The sequence below is a fragment of the Centruroides sculpturatus genome, unplaced genomic scaffold (assembly GCF_000671375.1).
Source record: "Centruroides sculpturatus isolate CEXI.00-Female unplaced genomic scaffold, Cexi_2.0 scaffold381, whole genome shotgun sequence".
Classification (NCBI taxonomy): Eukaryota; Metazoa; Arthropoda; class Arachnida; order Scorpiones; family Buthidae; genus Centruroides; species Centruroides sculpturatus.
Window position 1 is genome coordinate 591,114 of NW_019384670.1, and position 20,493 is coordinate 611,606.

The following is a 20,493-nucleotide window of genomic DNA, read 5'->3' on the forward strand; positions in this document are numbered from 1 at the left end:
TATAATTTTTGTTATTTAAAACTTTTAAAATAATTAATTTTTTATTTTTTTTTTTCAATCAATACATATTGACGAATAATTCCAACCGAAATTTAGTTTAGTCGAAAAATAAAATAGAAAATAAAATATTTATAATTATAATATTTAAATATTATTTTTAATACATTTTTAAAATTTGCAATATTATAATTACAATTTTAAAATATTTTGCGGGAACAAAAATAATCGAGATTAAAATCGTCGAATTTTAAAAGGTAGGGATCGCATGGAAGTGATTCGTGTTTTAGAGAGGGGTATGGTGTTTTGTAGCACGTGAGTTCTGCAGGAAAGTGAGATAAGTAGTAGGTAATTTACATTCTATGATAAAATTAAATATTCTTGTAACATATATTATAGAAGTTAACTCATAAAAATGAATCTGAAAATAGTTTTTAATTGTATCTTAATAACAATAATTTTTGTTGAAAATGTTAATTTTTTTCAGTTTTTATCACAGAATTTCTGTTTTAAAAGGAAATAAACTTTATGTGTATTCTGATTGCCATGAAATTTAGAATAATAATCTAATAAAATATAAAACCTTGAAATATTGGCATTGCTATGTAATTATTTATTACAGCAATAAATCTATATAATCAATTTTGAATATTACATAATATAAAATCTACTATATTCTATTTTATTTATGTTTATTTAGAAATGATGTAACACAATGATGTTATGAAATCAAACCTGAATTGGTAATTTCACAAAATTTTACAGTAATCCTACCTGACGGTTATAATTTGAAAATGCTGTTGTATTATCAAATTTTAATTTTTATTGCTTGAAATATTTTTGCAAAAATGTAGTTACAGCTATTATATAAGGTTTTTTTTTTTCATAATTTCAAATTAGACCAATATACAAGATGGTCGCCTGGTGTTGTGCTCCTAATACGGGATGTTACAAAAAGAATCGTTCAATTTAAAATGATTATACTATGAAAAGTAATGAAGATCCACACTTAAGATTAATTTTATATTACATGGCTAATCGTGAAGTTTTTTAGATGCCAAATTATAGGTGCTTGATATGCCCCCTTTTGGATGCGTGGCATATGTCCAAACGGTGGTGAAATTCATCCCAAACTTTTGCCAGCATGTTTGGATTTACTGCTGTTATGCAGTTTTGTAGTTTGACCACTGTAGCTGAAAGAGGCGTGCATAAACGGGGTTTTTTTATAAACTCGCACATGAAAAAATTGCAAACGGTGAGGTCTGGTGACCTAGGAGGCCAGTTATATCGAGCTGAATCATTAGGTCCCGTATGCCGCTCCGTCGTTGGGGACCTAATGATTCGGCGTCCGTTTGAGTATTCAAAAATTTCCAAACTTCCAGGCTCCAATGTGGTGTTGGCCTATCCTATTGGTGCCCTGTCCTGCTGGAAAACGAAGTTATCCGAATTGGTCTTTAACTGTGGGAAAAGCCAGTTTTCAAGCATATCAAGATACTTGATTTCCGTAACAGTGTTCTTTAAGAAGAGAAAGGGACTGTACACCTTTTCCCAAGAAATTGCACACAAACTCTAGAATTTCCTTTCTCTAACAGTACGTTGTTTGATCAAAATGGATTAAAAGTCGAATAATTATGATTTTTTTTTTAAGTCGGATGATTCTTTTTGAAACACCCTGTATAATGTAATTGTGGAGGTATAAAGTTTAATTCTAATAATACACTTATTAAAGAAACTTCTTGAATGTAAATAAAATATGGTTCATATTATTTTCTTGGAACAAATATTTGTCATCGGGAGTTAAAATCAGGAATTATTTTCTCTTGTTGATTTATGATGTATATAGCTCATGGGCATTTGAGTTTTCTAAAAAGTTTTTACTCCGAGAAAAAGCAATATAAAGTTGATCTAAAAACATATTCAGGGAAACAGGTACCTGAGAGGCAAATATCTTTTTAAAATGCATTTTTATGTGTCTTTTTAGGTTTATCTATTAACAAGAAATTTTAATAATAATAAATGGACCGTTTATTTTGAAAAGGGTGTAAGTCCATTTTTTCTTCTTTCAAGATATTTAAACATTTGCATTTTACTTGATTCAAAAATATAAATAAAGTGTACTAAGTTTGACAATGTTTCTATGACATTAGAAATATGTAAGTTCATTGCATAAAGACTTCTATGTGAATTTAACTAAACTAATATATTCTTTCTGGGCCATAAATGGACTTACACCACTTTCATAATTATTGAACTGTAAAATTCATTAAATTTCTATTATATAAAACTCAATTTCACTTGAAACACATTGTGTTTTATTCTGATTTTGTTCATATATAATAACAAGAAATAAAATAGTATTGTTTATTCTGAACATTAAAATATTTACTTATTGTTAAACTATTTTATGATAAGTTTATTATGAACTTACCATTAGACACTGTTTTTCATTTAGATTCATTACATGGATTTTTTTTTCATTCCATCAAATTGTACATTTGTTGGTAATAATTATAGTTTTACTCCTTTGTTGTAAGGGGATGTCTTTAAATGATGTCCACACTGAAACGGGGGAGGGGGTTAAGACAACTCAAACAAGGGGGGTTGAGTATTAGTGGACATCCATTTATTTCATTAAATTTTATACAGTATGCATTTTATTATATTTATTTCAAAGTTTCTTGTATGTTTCATTTCTACTTATGGTATCTATCATTCATAATGATGAAGGTTTTAACGGGGATAGTTATGTTGGACATCCATAGAGGGAAAGCGGTTACAAAAACTGGGACAAGAGGTGGAAGTAAAAATTTCAAGAAAAATGCACATGTAATTTATGTACAGCCCAAGTGCTTAGATGTAGAAAATGGACTTACACCACTTTCAAAATAAATGGTCCAAATGATGCTTTTAGCCTACAACTTTAATTTAGATAGTTAGATAGCCTAATAAATAGGATTTTAACAATTTTGAGGGCTAATTACACCAAGGCTGATCAAAAAATAGACCAGATCTTTTACAAGAAAATTTAGTCTCTAATAATCAATCACCTTCAAATTTAGGAAAGGATGCATTTTGGGTACAAGGACCCCTCATCAGCTTACAAACACATAGAACCAACTTAGCACACACATAATTATGTGTTTGTAAGCTGATGAGCCCCTTGTACTCCTCATCAGCTTACAAATTATCTAATTATAATATAAAAGTCACTTAATTATTGATAAATATAGATACATTTTATATAAGCTGCTACAGGTTTATAAAAATTTTTGTAATTTGTAGTAAAAGACAAATGGATAAAATGTTTCAAAAAATTTCTTATAGCTGTTTTAGAAGTTAAAGTTAAGTTTACCTTAAAAGTAAATAATTTATTAATTTGATAAATCATTTCTCAGATCATAATTCATTATCTACAAAAACAATTTTATAGATTTATCCCAAGAAAAAATTAGAATAATTTAATTTATTAACTTAATATTTGAAATATTCCATTGCTAAAATAAGCAAAATTTAGTATCATCATTTACAAGATAATACTAAGTTTTAAACATCATCAGCTTTATCATATCCATATACAATGCACTCTTGATCATCTGAATTAATTATTTGTATGAAATTGTTGAATAAGCAGGGCTATATATAAAGAAAAGGAAGTCAGAAAAGACTACAGACAATACAGTATAAAAAATTCTTAATTATAAAAATTACATCAAAACTGTGCATAGGTGTTTGAGTTTATCAATGTAGTTTACCCCCATTTGAAATGAATTAAAGAAAAGTAAAAAGCACACAAAAAAAAAAAATAGATGCAACTCAACAAATTAATTTATTAATATTCTTTAGATTTTATGTTACCAGATTAAAAAAAAAGAAAAAGACTTAGTTTGAGAAAATGTATGAATGGATGAATCTGGATGTTTCATGAAGGTTCTAGAATGCTTTATTATTGAAGAGATAAGTGGAAAGTGTTATTAAAAAGAATGGAAATTTGCAGACAGAAATTTTTAAAATGTTTTACCAGAGTGATTTATACAGATAGTACTTCTGTGCAGAATGAGCTACTTTGCATTTAGAAATCAGTGAGTTTAGAAGTGAAAGACTAAAGCTGCAGCTTTTATTCTTACCACTATCAGCACTATTGCTAATATAGTATTTTGTTTTTTAATCACCAAATACAAAGCTATACTTAACCCATCTTCAGGTTATTTTTAATTATGTATATTGGTAAAACTAAAAATATAATTATAGTGATTACTGGAATAAGTAATTATTAAAAATGTGAGGTAGAACAAGTAAAACTGTAAAAATATTTTTTGGTTAAAATGTAGAAAAAAATTGACTAATAAAGGTAGTAAAAACAAAAACTTTAAAACCAATAAAAACTGTTTAAAAAGCTGGTTTTTAACCAGTTTTTATTGGTTTTTAAAGTTTTTGTTTTTACTACCTTTATTAGTCAATTTTTTTCTACATTTTAACCAAAAAATATTTTTACAGTTTTACTTGTTCTACCCCACATTTTTAATAATTAGTTATGGGACATGCACGGTTTAAATCTTGTCACTTGCAGCACTAGTGTCAGTTTGATGTATGGAAACTGAATGGGAAGTTTTAATGCATAGAAGTATCACAAAAGTATCTTATTTTCTAGCATCCTTTTAAACACCTTGAGAACAAATTTTCCTTACAGTGGAGTCGACCTTTTTTTATAGGCTATTTTTTCTGCCTCAATATGTAAAAATGGTAAAAACATTCCTTGGCTACAGCAGTCATAAAAATTAATTTACAAAGGAGTGTTTGTTCCCAAGGTGTTTAAAAGGACATTAGGAATTAAGAAGACACTTTTGTGGTACTTCTTTGCATTAAATTTATAATATATTAATTCATCCTGGCATTTTTAACTTTTTAATTAATGTTTGTTTTAATTAAAATTTCTTACCTTTTAATGTAACAGTTGTTGAATTACCAAAAAAATTAAATGAATTAGGGGACAAGACAACACGGACAAAGGCAGAACTTTTAGAAAGGTACACAAGCTTAAAATAATAAGTATAAACTGATGATTTTACAGTTGTTTGTTTTTGTTTTTGTAACAGAATTATGAGGACAGCAATTTTGTTTTAATTATTTGACTGCAATTTGTAATATACTTTTGAAATTTTAGATTCGTAATAATAAACAGAAAACAAAATGTTAAAAATCACTGTCATTAATGTTTGATGATAGTTAAAATAGTTTTAAATTGTTCTTGAAATTAACTGCATTTTTAAATGTAACATAATTATAACACCACCATATTTTTGGCAAAATTCATATCATTTAATATTTAGTTGAACCTCTTTTCATTTGAATAACATCAAACATACTATCAGGCATAGTTTGAATCAATTTTTGCAATTGTTTCACTTCAGTATTTTCTGAAGCATCCTTAATTGGTAATTTTAACTGGTTTACTTGATAATAGTGCTTGTTTTGACCATAAGCTATGTATTTTTGTTGTTATGATCCATAAATTTTCTGTTGAACTAAGATCTGAATTTCTAGAAAGCTAGTTTAATGCTTTTTTTACGTTTTCATTAATTATCTCATTGAAATATTCAATTACTTTTACCAATTAAAAGTTCAAATGCAATTAAATTTATTTTTTAACATATCCTGATATTTTGAAGAATCCATTTTTTTATCAACAATGACAATATCAGTTTTCCTACTGAATCCAAAAGCATCCTAAACCATTACACTGCTACTTCCTAACTGACTACTCATTCTAACTTTGGCTTCTCTTTTCACATCAGGCCAATAATATTCATAACCATCTGGTCCATCTAAATTCTTTTTTCGTCGGGAAAACAGATTTTTTCCATTCCTTGGTTCAGCTTATGACAGATTTAACCTATTGAAGTCTTTGTTGCTTGTGAACAGGTATTAAATTAGGTATCACTTTCATTTTTCAGTATTTTATGATATCACAAAAACATCACCATATTGTCTGATGGGACACAGATTTTGGTAAATTAGCAGCCACCTGTCTAATAGATAGCTGCTAATTGTTATTTTGTAAGGAAGAAAATCTTTTGTTTATCTCTGTCAGTTAATTTTTTTTCTCGTGTCTGATTCTCTCCATTTTCCAATTTTCTTGTTTTGTCTATACATTGGCCACAGCAGTTTTAGAATTATTAATTATTGTCGCTATTTCTCTGAAACTTTCCAGTACCTCATAATTCATATATATTTTGAATTCAGCTTCTGAAAGATTACTATTTCTTGGCATAAATCTTAACAGTTTACTTTTAAACACTAACAACACAAATTGTTAAGATTTCAAAAGTTTAAAACGATTGTCTGTTATAATATTAGGTGTGATGTAATAACCTTCCATTCAATTGTTCATTAAAAATATATTTACATTTGTAGAGTATTATTACCTAACTATTCAAAATTAACTGTCCTTATAATTTTGTTTGCTACAGATTCAAGTGTATCAACTAATTTTCTTTCCAGTTTTTATCTTTACTTCTCATTCTTTTTTTCTTATCAGATCATCTGGAAATTTATAAAATTTCTTACCTGGATGTTTTTTTATCATTGGCATTGAAACAAATAACAATTAACCAGCATTTCAAAAATACCTAAATAACTAAACAATCAATTTTTAAACAGTGTATACACAGCACAATAGATGAAACAGGAAGCTACCTAACCATAAGCTCACTACTAAGGCTTTTTTGAAAAGTGCATGCCTTATTCTAGTAGTCACTATGATTATATGTAGACAGTTTTTTTTAACTTTGGTTATGGTCTATAAAACAAAGACAAGTGTAAATAACAAAATGAATTTATTACCAAAAGTTAGGTACAAACATGGTTACTTTTCAACATAATCACTGTGAAGATTGAGGCATTTGTCATATCTGTGGACAATCTATGAAGAGGGGATTGCAAAGTTTGTCCACAGATATGACAAATGCCTCAATCTTCACAGTGATTATGTTGAAAAGTAACCATGTTTGTACCTAACNGTAGTCACTATTATATTATATTTTTTAGATAATTTTTGTAATTTTTGAGTTTTATGCATATGTTAATTATTAAATATACTCTGTAATTTCTTTTATAGTTTTACCATTATACTCTACATAATAAAGACTGAAGAGGGGCATAAGGCCTGAAATGCATATTCTTTGTAAATTATATAAAATAAAAATCTACTTTTTCCATCAAGAGAAGTGTTCCTGTATATGTTCTCAATAGGAATTTTATGCTAGGTTCCAAGGAACATACAACCACTTGAGAGATCATCAAGCAATCAAATACTTCAATAAATATAATGAACCAAACCTGCTTTCCTTGAGTCCAAAAATTTCGTAATTCTTCAGTTTGTGTGGAATTATAGGTTATTTAATTTTCCTCTTAGATTTTGTTAGTCCAACTAAAAAATTGATTTCTCTTTTAACTAATAAAGTATTAGAGTGGTTGAAGAATGGTATTAAATATTTTGATAATTTATGGATTGAAATGTTATGAATATAATTGGATGAAAAGGTAGTTTTTCATATATTTCTGCTTAAAATTGTTGCTGAATACTTTAATCAGTATACAGTAATATCTCAACTTACGCTACCTTAACTTACGCGAACTTGGAGTTACGCAATTTTCAAATCTCGCCAATTTGTCTTTTGTTTGTGCACCACGCAACTCTTGATTACTCACTTCCCCCCACAATATTCTTCAGCTTACATGTTTGGACGTGTCGCACGGAATTGTCGCATAGCTATAATTTATTTTGTGTTATTTATTTCTGTGTTGTTATATCTATGGAGACTTGAGAGACTATGTGGTGATTTCTTGTAACTGTGAACAAATCAAAAGACGAGATAAGATTAATGAGAACATTTATTAGCTTACATACATCCACTTGGATTTTACACAAATTGAGAAATTATGCCCCGACTTATGCAAATTCGACTTACATGATTATCACTCGGTTCCACCTATCGCTACATATTTAACTAGATTTTTTGTCAGTAGCTAACAAAAGTTTTGACTTGGTTGATTACTTGCAATTAGTTTCTAATTTATTTAATCTTATATATTTGTTAATAAGCAGTTAGTCTTTTAAATGAACAACTTTGCTAGAATTAATAGTTCTTGAAATTTTTCATATGCATCCAAAATAGAATTGTATATATTTATGCATAGCTCTATGGCTGAAACATTGTATAAACTATTGTTATACTTGGCGTAGCACTAATTCGTATGTTACCTTACAATACAGTATCAGACTACAGGCAAAATAGTTTGAAAACTATTTTAATTCCGTATGTTACATAGGTTATGATGCTATACTAGTGGGTGAACATAGGATCGATACACATGAAGTTTGAACCTAAAAGTGAGGTCATAGGGTCAGGTTGTCAGGTCCATTAAGTTCAGAGTTCCTCCTGGTGGCGACTTTTGGATTTATGACCAAAGCTGTCGCCACACTTGGCATAATCCTCAATAAGAAGATTATGAAGATTATGTAGTGCTCTAAGTAGTGCTGAAAATTATATTTTATCATCAGCAATACATCAATGACACATTGATATGGTATTATAAATGTGATGTACACAAACTGACAAATAACACTATTTAACTGTAAAATTGTTTTTTTTTTTGCAGCTAAATACATTAAAACGTGCTTAGTACATAAAAAAAAATATTGGTAAATTTATGATTAAAAAACTAAAGAAAAATTCACAATGACAATGAGCAATTTATTATTTAAATTTGTAGTTTTTATTAGAAAGTATAATTGGCATTTTAAGTATATATATACAGTAGAGCGTCGATTTTCCGAATCAATTAGGGACTGTGGTTGTCCGGATAACTGATATTTCGGATAACTGATTTACGTACGAAAAAATAGTTTAACGTATCCGATGTCGAAATTTTTATCCGTTGTGTGTTGCTTCGCGTTGAATTTTCGTCGATGTTAATCCTAACAAAGACTANCGATCTCCTCTTCCAGCATATATAAGCTAACAATATAACCATCGATTGTTATTACAATGCCATCAAGAGATGGCACCTAATGCCAAATTGTCTATTAAATTATGAGTATTATAGCTGTTTCTAGCCCAATAATATTTGGCTTTGGTTGATGTATAGAAGAAATGTTTTGAAATGTTTCTTTGACTAACTTCAATTGGAAATCATCTTCAGGTATTGATTCTATATTTGTTGATGGAATGCTTAAATCAAATAGTGATGATTTATAAAAAATTTTAAATAATTTTTCAATACGAGGTTCTTGGGATATAAAATTTTTCAAAAAGCATCGCTGTTTGATTTAAGCAATCTGTCAACAAATATAGAATTGAGACCTGAAGAAAATCTCCAATTGAAGATTGAAAATGTTAGTCGAAAAAACTGTTTTGAATTAACTGTTACTGTAAAGTGATTTAAGGCTTTAGAGTGAAGTATTTACTATATCATTTCAGTCCAATAAGTGGTGTGTCTATTAATTTTTTATGAATAAAATAGTAATCGTATAGAATATTATTTTAAGTATTTTATTTGAATGCTATAAATTTAAAAATCTGTTTTGTTTCTGATGAAATTATTTTGCAATGATGAAAATATCTGAACTATTTATTTTAATGATTTTAACCCTATAACCATCTATATACTGGATAGAGAATAAGTTAAAAAATTACACCTTTGTCAATCCAGCAAAATTTAATATAATAAAAACATTTCCAATCAATTTAAATGATCTTCATCAGTTACAGAAAAATAGAACATAAAATAACTACGGAATAAATATAAAAATTAATGGAAGATGTCAGATGTCCTAGCGGACTAAATACAGATAAATAAAAATATCATAAATAAGGTCAAAATATTGAAAAAGTATAAATATAATATATACTTTTACCATTGGACATTAACATCCTGTTGTTTTGCATATGTCGCTAGTATAGTGCTGACAAGGTTCTTATTGATTGTATACCTGTGCTCCTTGAGCCTTTGTTTTAAATTGCACGTAGTTGCACCCACATAAACCAAGTTGGAATCGAAATGCTGGTCGTATAAAGCAATGAATAAGTGCGTCCTTGAATTTTGATCTTCCTTTGTTTTATCGTTTCTTAAAAGCTTGAAAACAGTGGGATTAACATTGGTATACAATTGAAGATTATTAGCTATTGAATAATTAAATAATTTAAAATATAGTTTAAATTTAACAAAAATATTTCAAAATAGAATGATTTTCCATGATTGTAAGGATCACTCAATTTAGTATTGAAAATGTATGAAAGCTGTTAGTTAAATATTCTCGGTTCTCTTGGTGCACGGACGATGGAGTTTTGCATATGTAAGAGCCGTGCTAAAGGAGTGGACGTGAACTAAGATGGATATTCCGGATGCAGAATATTAAACCGAGCATAAGCAGAAACACCCATATCACCGCATGGGATAACATCGTTAGTTAAATAAGATTTTAATTTTTCAGTGGTCATATTAGTTCCATATTTCACATCACTGAAAAGGTTTCAGAAGCTGGAAACACTCAATTTGATAATTACTTTTCAAATAACAACAAACTATTGTCATGTCAATACAAATATATATCAAACAGTTTCATGACAGAATGTAAACTGGAATAATGCATTTGTTATAAAACTGTTTGATGTGTGTTTTTATTGATCCAAGGATGGGTTGTTTTTATTCCAGAATTTATCATCATATTGAATTTTTGTCATTTGAATCTTTCTGGTGTTTTCTCTTTGAGAAATATAAAATTTTAATAAAAGATCAGAATGTGTGTAAAACATATTTTATATAGTTATCTAGTTTAGTTTATTAAAATTGCAGTAGTTTTATGAAACTAATTTATTTGTAATTCTATTGAATTAGTTTGATACACAATTCAAAAATGTTACTTATGTCATTACTTGTTTAGTATTAACTTCTAGAACAGTAAAAGTACATCCACAAATTTAAATGCTTTCGGAAGAAACATGATATCTCAAAACAAAATTTTTATAGCTTTGAGAACTAGTCTTTTGTCAATAGGTTTCACAAATGTAAAAAAAATTCTGTAATTTTCCAAATCTAACATTATATGAAATTGTCTCAGTTGAAATAATGGACTTGTTTTGATCAAAAAGGATTCTAACACTATTCTCTAAAATTTTTTGAGTATGTATAGTTAGAATCCATGTTGCTCTTCATTGACAATGATTTTGGTATCCATGAAGATGGTAAGGAAGACCAAACAGTGCTAAGGTTAAGAGAAATGCTTCTTTTTTTTGTTATCTGAAAAAGCAGCAAAGTGTATGTGTTTAAATATAAAGTGTTCAAATGAGATATAAAGTCATTGAAAAAAATAATAGAATATATAAATTTTATATGTTATAGTTTATTGCTGATTATTCAGACTGAGATTCTAGTTTTGAAGAAAACAGATAACATCTTTAGTAAACAGTTTATAATAGTTTATTTTTACGTATTAATTTTTTAAATACTTTCACTCTAAAGCCTTAAATTATTTTCCACTAACAGTTAATTTGAAACAGTTTTTTTTACTAACTTTTTTGATCTATTGTTAGTTGTAACATCGAAGAAATGTTTTAATCAAACATCCTTACTACACCCGATACATTTAAAGCTATACAGCAACCAAAGCTGAATATTATCAGGCTTGAAACAGCTATAATACTAATAATTTAATAGACAATTTGGCATTAGAGTTAGGTGTTAGGTGCCATCTCTTGATAAATTTAATAATTATAAATTAATTAAATAATTTAAATAATAATTTTAGAATTACTGGAAGAAAAGAATTGGCCCAAAGCAGGACTCGAACCCACAACTCCTGCTTACTGTGCAGATGTGTTGCCAATTATGTTACCCAGACCTTCGGTCCGATCTCCTCTTCCAGCATATATAAGCTAACAATATAACCATCGATTGTTATTACAATGCCATCAAGAGATGGCACCTAATGCCAAATTGTCTATTAAATTATGAGTATTATAGCTGTTTCTAGCCCAATAATATTTGGCTTTGGTTGATGTATAGAAGAAATGTTTTGAAATGTTTCTTTGACTAACTTCAATTGGAAATCATCTTCAGGTATTGATTCTATATTTGTTGATGGAATGCTTAAATCAAATAGTGATGATTTATAAAAAATTTTAAATAATTTTTCAATACGAGGTTCTTGGGATATAAAATTTTTCAAAAAGCATCGCTGTTTGATTTAAGCAATCTGTCAACAAATATAGAATTGAGACCTGAAGAAAATCTCCAATTGAAGATTGAAAATGTTAGTCGAAAAAACTGTTTTGAATTAACTGTTACTGTAAAGTGATTTAAGGCTTTAGAGTGAAGTATTTACTATATCATTTCAGTCCAATAAGTGGTGTGTCTATTAATTTTTTATGAATAAAATAGTAATCGTATAGAATATTATTTTAAGTATTTTATTTGAATGCTATAAATTTAAAAATCTGTTTTGTTTCTGATGAAATTATTTTGCAATGATGAAAATATCTGAACTATTTATTTTAATGATTTTAACCCTATAACCATCTATATACTGGATAGAGAATAAGTTAAAAAATTACACCTTTGTCAATCCAGCAAAATTTAATATAATAAAAACATTTCCAATCAATTTAAATGATCTTCATCAGTTACAGAAAAATAGAACATAAAATAACTACGGAATAAATATAAAAATTAATGGAAGATGTCAGATGTCCTAGCGGACTAAATACAGATAAATAAAAATATCATAAATAAGGTCAAAATATTGAAAAAGTATAAATATAATATATACTTTTACCATTGGACATTAACATCCTGTTGTTTTGCATATGTCGCTAGTATAGTGCTGACAAGGTTCTTATTGATTGTATACCTGTGCTCCTTGAGCCTTTGTTTTAAATTGCACGTAGTTGCACCCACATAAACCAAGTTGGAATCGAAATGCTGGTCGTATAAAGCAATGAATAAGTGCGTCCTTGAATTTTGATCTTCCTTTGTTTTATCGTTTCTTAAAAGCTTGAAAACAGTGGGATTAACATTGGTATACAATTGAAGATTATTAGCTTTAGCAATATTTCTATGTATTTTGTTTAAAAATGGGATGTAATTAACACTGTTCTTTTCGTCTGGTCTCTTCTGGGAGAATGACGTCTTGTGATTTGGAAGGATGTGATAAGTCATTCTATTCCCCTCTCTGGTATCCTTGTTGCTTGGCTATCTTAAGAATATAATGCAACTCCTTTACGGTGTCATAAATGCTTGTGCAATGTGTATAAGCATGCTTAATCCAAGCCCTGAAAGATGGCAACTTAATGTGCTTGGGATCAACGGATTGATGTGGGATAATAACAAGCTGAAAGGAGGGTTTACAGTATATATCAGTCCAGATCTCTCCTTGCTTGCAAGTGATGGAAATGTCAAGGAAGTTAACATTAATATGACTCTTTTGGTCAACATGTAGTGTTAAGTTGTAAGGGTTATCATTGATTGTGTTTAAAAAAACTTTTCAAGTTATGCTTTCTTTGCCACAGTATGAAAATGTCATCCACAGCGTACAAAACAATGTGTTGTTGGAATTCGGGTAGGACGGTGTTTTCAAGTTGATGTGATACTAATTCGCAAAAGATTGCAGACATGGGACTACCCATAGGTATGCCTCTCTTGCAAGAATACCCTTCCTTCAAACTCAAAGAAAGATGTGTAACAAATCAAATGCACAAGCTCTAGGATATGAGCATGATGACATGGTTCATTTTCTATATTGGTAAATAAAAAATCCCTTAAAACTTTTGCAAGGGCAAGGAGGTAATTTTATTGAAGGATATAAGGATTTGTAGTCCAGCACTGTCATATATTCATTGTCTGTAAGAGAAATGTTCTTGAGATACTCCAGAAACTGCAGTGAGTTGGTAATAGAAAATGGATGCTGTTGATCCGTAACACCGGAAAATATTGACTAGCTGCTTTTCATTCAAGAACATTGGGAGCTACACTTTTCAGTCACTGGACGTATCTGGTTTCCTGATTTATGGGTCATGGCAAATGCGAATATTCTAGGAGTTCTAGGAGCGAGGCCCATGGAATTTTGCATATGCAAAAGACACACTAAAGTGGTGGAAGTGAATCTCTTAACCCTTTGTTGTAAAGTATCCAAAAAATTGATGGGTGCCAGTTAGCATTCGGTGGTTGTAATATACTCATTCAACTTCTCGTTGTAAGTATCCCGTTAAAGAAGTACCACATCCTTCAACTTATCTGCCTTCATGAGCACATTATTCTGCTGTAACCATTGGCGCAATTTCTTTAAGTTAAAGTGAAAAATGTCTTGTGTCCAAACATTCGTTTTTTTTTTCTTTTGTCATGCGAAATCTGGTTTTCCAATGAATACAATTTTGATTTGGTATTATTCATGCCCTTAATGATCATTTCAATATCCAGTATGAGGGTCTCTGGTTGTGGTAAAGGGGCAGGAGCAGAGAGAGGTCTCTACCTTAGAGCATTCAAATGCATTGAGGAGATATGATGTCATCCCATGCCGTGATATGTGAGCCTCCCATTTTATGTGGTCTAATATTTTGGCAATGGAAAATTCATCTAAGTTTTTTGATGTAAAAGCACTTTAATCTTTTTTTCATAACCTTGTGATAAATTAATTACCCTTGCATTGACAAATGCCAACATTTTAGGATCTTTTTCATAAAGCTCATCTTCCATTTCTATAAGCTTGTATAATAAAGCATATGCTCATCTCCTTGTGTTCTTGATGGCCCTAGTGAGACATAGTTGCTTGAGTTTTGGTAATAAAGAATCACACCCTGTGGACAAGCGTATCCAATGAATGGACATTGGAAAGGCACCATTAAGACAGCACTGAGTGAGAAATTCAAACTTAGCCCTTGCTTTGCATAACTTGGACTATTCTTCTATAGGGTTTGGCTGGCATGGCCATTGATAAGCCTATAACCAACTATATACTGGATAGAGAATAAGTTAAAAAATTACATCTTTGTCAATCCAGGAAAAATTTAATATAATAAAAATGTTTTCATTTGTTTTAAACAATCATCATCAGTTACAGAAAAATAGAATTTTAAAATAGAACATAAAATAACTACAGAATAAATATAAAAATTAATGGAAGATGTCCTAGCAGACTAAATACAGATAAATACTAATATCATAAATAAGGTCAAAATACTGAAAAAGTATAAATATAATATATAACAATGTCCTAGAATTATTAATTATTGTAAAATGATCTCCAAACAGTAGGTAGTAGCACAGGTATACAATCAATAAGAACCTTGACAGCACTGTACTAGTGACATATGCAAGACAACAGGATGTTAATGTCCAATGGGATCAGGCAGCTATTATCAAAGCTATGACGAATACACACAATGAAACATCTTGAGAAATTGGAAATATACAAGGTGCACTTGAGAACTGGTTGTATAAACCACAGAGATGCGGATGCACTACCTACCGCTTGGAGATCATTTTACAATAATTAATAATTCTAGGGGGTTGTTATATATATATTATATTTATACTTTTTCGGTATTTTGACCTTATTTATGATATTTTTATTTATCTGTATTTAGTCCGCTAGGACATCTGACATCTTCCGTTAATTTTTATATTTATTCCGTAGTTATTTTACGTTCTATTTTTCTTAACTGATGAAGATAGTTTAAAACGATTTGAAAATGTTTTTATTATATTAAATTTTTGCTGGATTGACAAAGGTGTAATTTTTTAACTTATGATTTTAACATCAAGACACTATTTGTTTTCAGATTCTGTATATATGGATATTTCATCTGCATAATCAAAATTAAACTAATATATAAGTTTACAGAATATTTGAAAATTCAGTTTCAAAATTTATCTATATAAATGACTATATTTTAGTTTTCTCTAGTAAGAAAAAATAATTTATATATATAATTGTTTTACAGGTCATGTAGCAGTATATTACAGAGTAAGTAAATCATGATATTTTTTAAATTCATAAAATGATTAATCAAGACATTACTATAATCTCTTAAGACTTATTTAACTGAGGTTTTGCATTATCTGAGAGGAGTTGTGGAAGGATTTTTTGTCAACAAGAAGAGAATAGAGTATTTTAAATTCAGTTTATAGTTGGATGATGCATGACACTCAACAGATATTATAAATATTTTTTAAAGGAATTTACTCAGACTTCTTATGACAATTAATTTTAAAAAAATTGTCATATTTTATCTGTAATTATCATAAAACTTTGATTTTATAATGTTATTTTTCAATTAATCAATCTTGATTGTGTAGAAGGGGATAAATATCCTGTTACGAAGGAGGCTTAAAGAGTAGTATAAAGAAAAAAATAAACAGTTAATAATAATAATATTATTACTACACAATCAAACACTATTTTAACAAACTAATTTATCAATGCAATAGTAATTTTAACCTTATAGACATTGGTTTTGCCATTTTTTAGATAGCTTAACAAAGAAATTATAAATATTTGAGGTTTATTCAAATTTCCCAAGTAATTTCTAAAATTATCTGATGCAAATTTATTAATAGTAATACACAGGTTGTCTAAAAAGAAACCAAACTTTTGCTCTAGAAATATGACTGAATGGTGCAACTAGTATTAATGGTCAAAATCAAAATTCTGAACATTATATTAGCACTCATGTGCAATAGCATTTGAATCTGTTCATAACAATCCTTTGTGGCACGAAATGTAAAGGCTATTCTGTGACCCTCATCAGAAAATTGCAATGGAGCAACATGTCAACATTAAGTTCTGCATAAAACTAAAGGAAACTTTTATGAAAATGTTTAAGTTACTGAAACAAGTATATGAGGATAATTTGTCTATGCCAAACACAAGTTTGACTGGTTTAGTTGATTCACAGATGGCAAAATGATCTGAAAAGTGGTTATTTGAAGACATTGACTATGGACAGTAACATTGATAAAGTGCATCAGGTATTAGGAAAGGATCCAAATGTGACCTGTAGGATGTTGTCAGACAAGTTGGGAGTGTCAAAGGACTCTGTCCACATAATTTTATATAATCATTTGAACAAATGTAAGGTCTGTTCCCACTTTGTTCCACACTTGCTCACTAAGGAACAGAAACAGGCATGTGTTCATCATGCTCGGACGTCATCAGAATGATCACCGCAATCCAAATTTTCTCAAACATATTGTCACAAGTGATGAGATATGGTGTTACCATAATGACCCTTTTACAAAACATTAAAGTTCTGTATGGAAATGATCGGATGAGCCCATACCGAAAAAACTTTGTTTCCAAAAATTGCAGGTTAAGACCATGCTCGTCTGTTAGGATTCCAAGGGTGTAGTGCACAAAGAATTTGTCCTAAATGGCCATAATGTTACCAGAGAATATTATTTGTTCACGCCAAATAATAATAAAAAGCAGTAAAACTCACTGTGTGCAGCATTATTAAGCGTTTCCCATTCGAGCACTTTCATTCATCGAAAGCACTCGAATGGAAAATGCTTAATAATGCTGCGCACAGTGAAGTTTTATTGCTTTTTTTATTATTTGTGTGTTTTGGAATGTCTTTGGAACCAAATTTTATGTTTATGACTGGAGTATTGTGCTCAAGGAAGATGGACACTACTGCACAACAATGCATCCTTGCATAATTGCACTGCCGTTAGTCAGTCTTTGGCTTGAAAAGGTATCGTAACTCTAGACCAGAGGTGGCCAACCCACAGCTGCATTTGGAATGACCCACCTGTTCTTAATCCTAATAATGAGAAACTGTTAACTGAAAAATAAGTTCAGAAACCACATTGAGCAAATTTTAAATTTGGATTTTTTGTTTTTTAATTTGAATTTCAAGTTTTTTGTTCTTTTTTCAATAGAAAATGTTNTTCTTTTAAATAACTTGCATAACTTTGAAATAGTGAATAATTATTATTATTATTTTTTTTACTTTCACGGCTCTGTTATATATAACAGAAAGTATGGCATCAGCCAAAAAACTAAAATATTATAACAGATGGCTCCAAATACGCAATTTAAAATGTTGCCGGAAAAGTTAAGTAACTCGTTACTGGATTTTTTAAATTATGTGCAGAGAACAGCAAAATATAAATCCTGCTTAGACCCTCATGTTTTTTCATAAATAATTCAGCTCCGACCGAATGGCTGAATGGTTAATGTGGCATCCTATCGCTCTGAAGGAACAGGGATTTTTCGGGAGGAAGTGATCCGGACGGATATATCGTTCCCCTCTCTCACCACCCTGCCGCCCATTGTAGGCCTGGCTGAACCCATAATGCGTTTGCTAGAAAAGACCCTCTTAGTAACCACAGGGCAGAAAGAGATAATTATAAATTCATTACTCACATGACCTACGCAACCATAATATTATCTAGACAACATTACAGTCGACCCCCCCTATAACTCTGTTGATAATTCCGTATTATATAAATTCCATGTTGTACGAGTCACTTACATTTTACAAATACGTGTGCCGGGCTGTGAACGGCTTACGTATTTGTAAAATCTAAGTGACTCATACAACATGGAATTCATATAAAACGAAATTATCAACAGTGTTATAGGGGGGCCGACTGTATTTTGGAAAGGATACTTAAGATAGTTATAGAGAAGAGACAGGGTTCAAGACTAAAACCTCCTCACACTCAGCCAAGTATAAGTGGAGGGGAAGTAATGTTTGCTAGGAGAACTATTCGGAAATTCTTTTTCTTAATCAGTGCGACTTTAAAATTCAGTACATATTTGAAATCAGAATACAATCTCTAAAATCAGCATGATTGGACACTTTAGCTATTTTAGAACTACTTTAGGCATCGGCTGTTCTCCGAAAGCATCATAATTTAGAACTAATGCTCGCTCAGGTTCTAGACGCTTGAGAAATTGGCGAAAGTTGTGTAAATTAACACCAGTTCCGGCAGCGGAACTGAATCTGTTGGAAATGATCTGAGTGAGAAACTGTTCGGACAGAACGGTTTCATCAGAACCGTTAAGCGACATCAGAGGTGGCCAACACAAGGCCCGCCTGTTATCAACCTCAAAAATCAATCCTAACATTGAGAAACTGTTAACTGAAAAGCAAGTTCAGAAACCACATTGATTCTTTGTTTTTTAATTAGAATTTCACGTTTTTTTTTTTTTTTTTTTCTTTTTTCAATAAAAAGGTTACTTTCAAACTAATGCTAGTGGATTATTTAATATTTGTTTTTACATCCATCTAACAACATATTTTAATTTTTTATTGTCCTTGTTTACTTTTAATGTCATTAAATTTATCTTTTACTACTAATTTAAAGTGGATGTAGGAGGTCATAGGACAGTGGCCCATCAAAAAATTTATGCCTACTTATGGACACGTCTGTAAGAAAGGTTAGCCACTCTTGCACTAGACCCTCACCCTATTCTCTCAATCTGGCTTCCTGTGACCATTTTCTGTTTCCAAAACATAAAATTCCAATGAAAGAGACTCTTTACAAGAACATCCCTGAGATTGAGGCTGCTGTGATTGCAGTAGTGAACCAGGTACCAAAACGAGCTGAAAATATATTTTGAAATTATCACTTGTTCTGAACATCATATTGCTGCAGAGGGATCTTATTTCTAATAAATAAACATATTTATAAAAATATTTTTTGTTGTTTTTCTTCCTAGATCAAAAGTTTGGTTTCTTTTATAGACAACCTTACTAACAAAATAGCAAGTTTCAAAGCAATGTAAAGTGAATTAATTTATTCTCAAACCCAAAAAATGTTTATTTTAAAAAATCATAATTTAATTTAAAATAACAGAAGTAAACATCCTAATTAATGCATAAAACAATGAAAATAATAGTAATACTAGATTAAAAACAATGAAAAAAGTAATTAATGCAATAAAATGCAGAAGATGACCTGAATGCGGCTGGACTCCTTCAATATATTTCCCAAACTTGTAACTGATTTAGAAAAATAACAGATTTTCATTTGTAGCTCAAAAAGTAGCAAGTAGCCAAAAATAAACATTAACTCAACCTGACACATTGCTACATTGTGCATACCCATACAGATATCATACCATACAATATGGCCTTCTTAGATTCTTATATTTTTGGCAATGGTTCTTAATTATGAAAAGCAGATACATTTTTTATTGACAGTAAATATATACAGGGTTCCTACGCACCTGGAAAGTCAGGGATTTTCATTAGTGTTTGGAAAAAGTCAGGGAATTTGTCATAAATTGTCAAAAAGTCAGGGAATTTGTCTCCTTAACTGCATTGTTGATCTCGTTGGCTGTGATTGGTCATCCATATTCAGCAATCTGCAGGCGGCAAGAAGTAATGCTGCAATCTTTAAAACCTGAGATAACTCGGGCAAGTTCCATAGCGTTACATAAAACTCGGGCATTTGGGCCCTCCAAAAAATTTTTTGTTTTTTTTTTTGGAT

At 29.9% G+C, this 20,493-nt stretch overlaps 1 protein-coding gene across 1 annotated transcript in view; it reads left to right on the forward strand.

Moving 5' to 3' along the window:
- The first annotated feature begins 13,665 nt into the window (after nt 1-13,665).
- LOC111626699 (erlin-2-like) overlaps nt 13,666-20,493 on the forward strand; it is a 41,357-nt gene continuing 34,529 nt past the window's right edge. Inside the window, exons 1-2 of the mRNA XM_023370180.1 lie at nt 13,666-13,681; nt 15,993-16,015. Coding sequence (XP_023225948.1) covers nt 13,666-13,681; nt 15,993-16,015 — 39 coding nt within the window. The remainder of the gene's footprint in view (nt 13,682-15,992; nt 16,016-20,493) is intronic.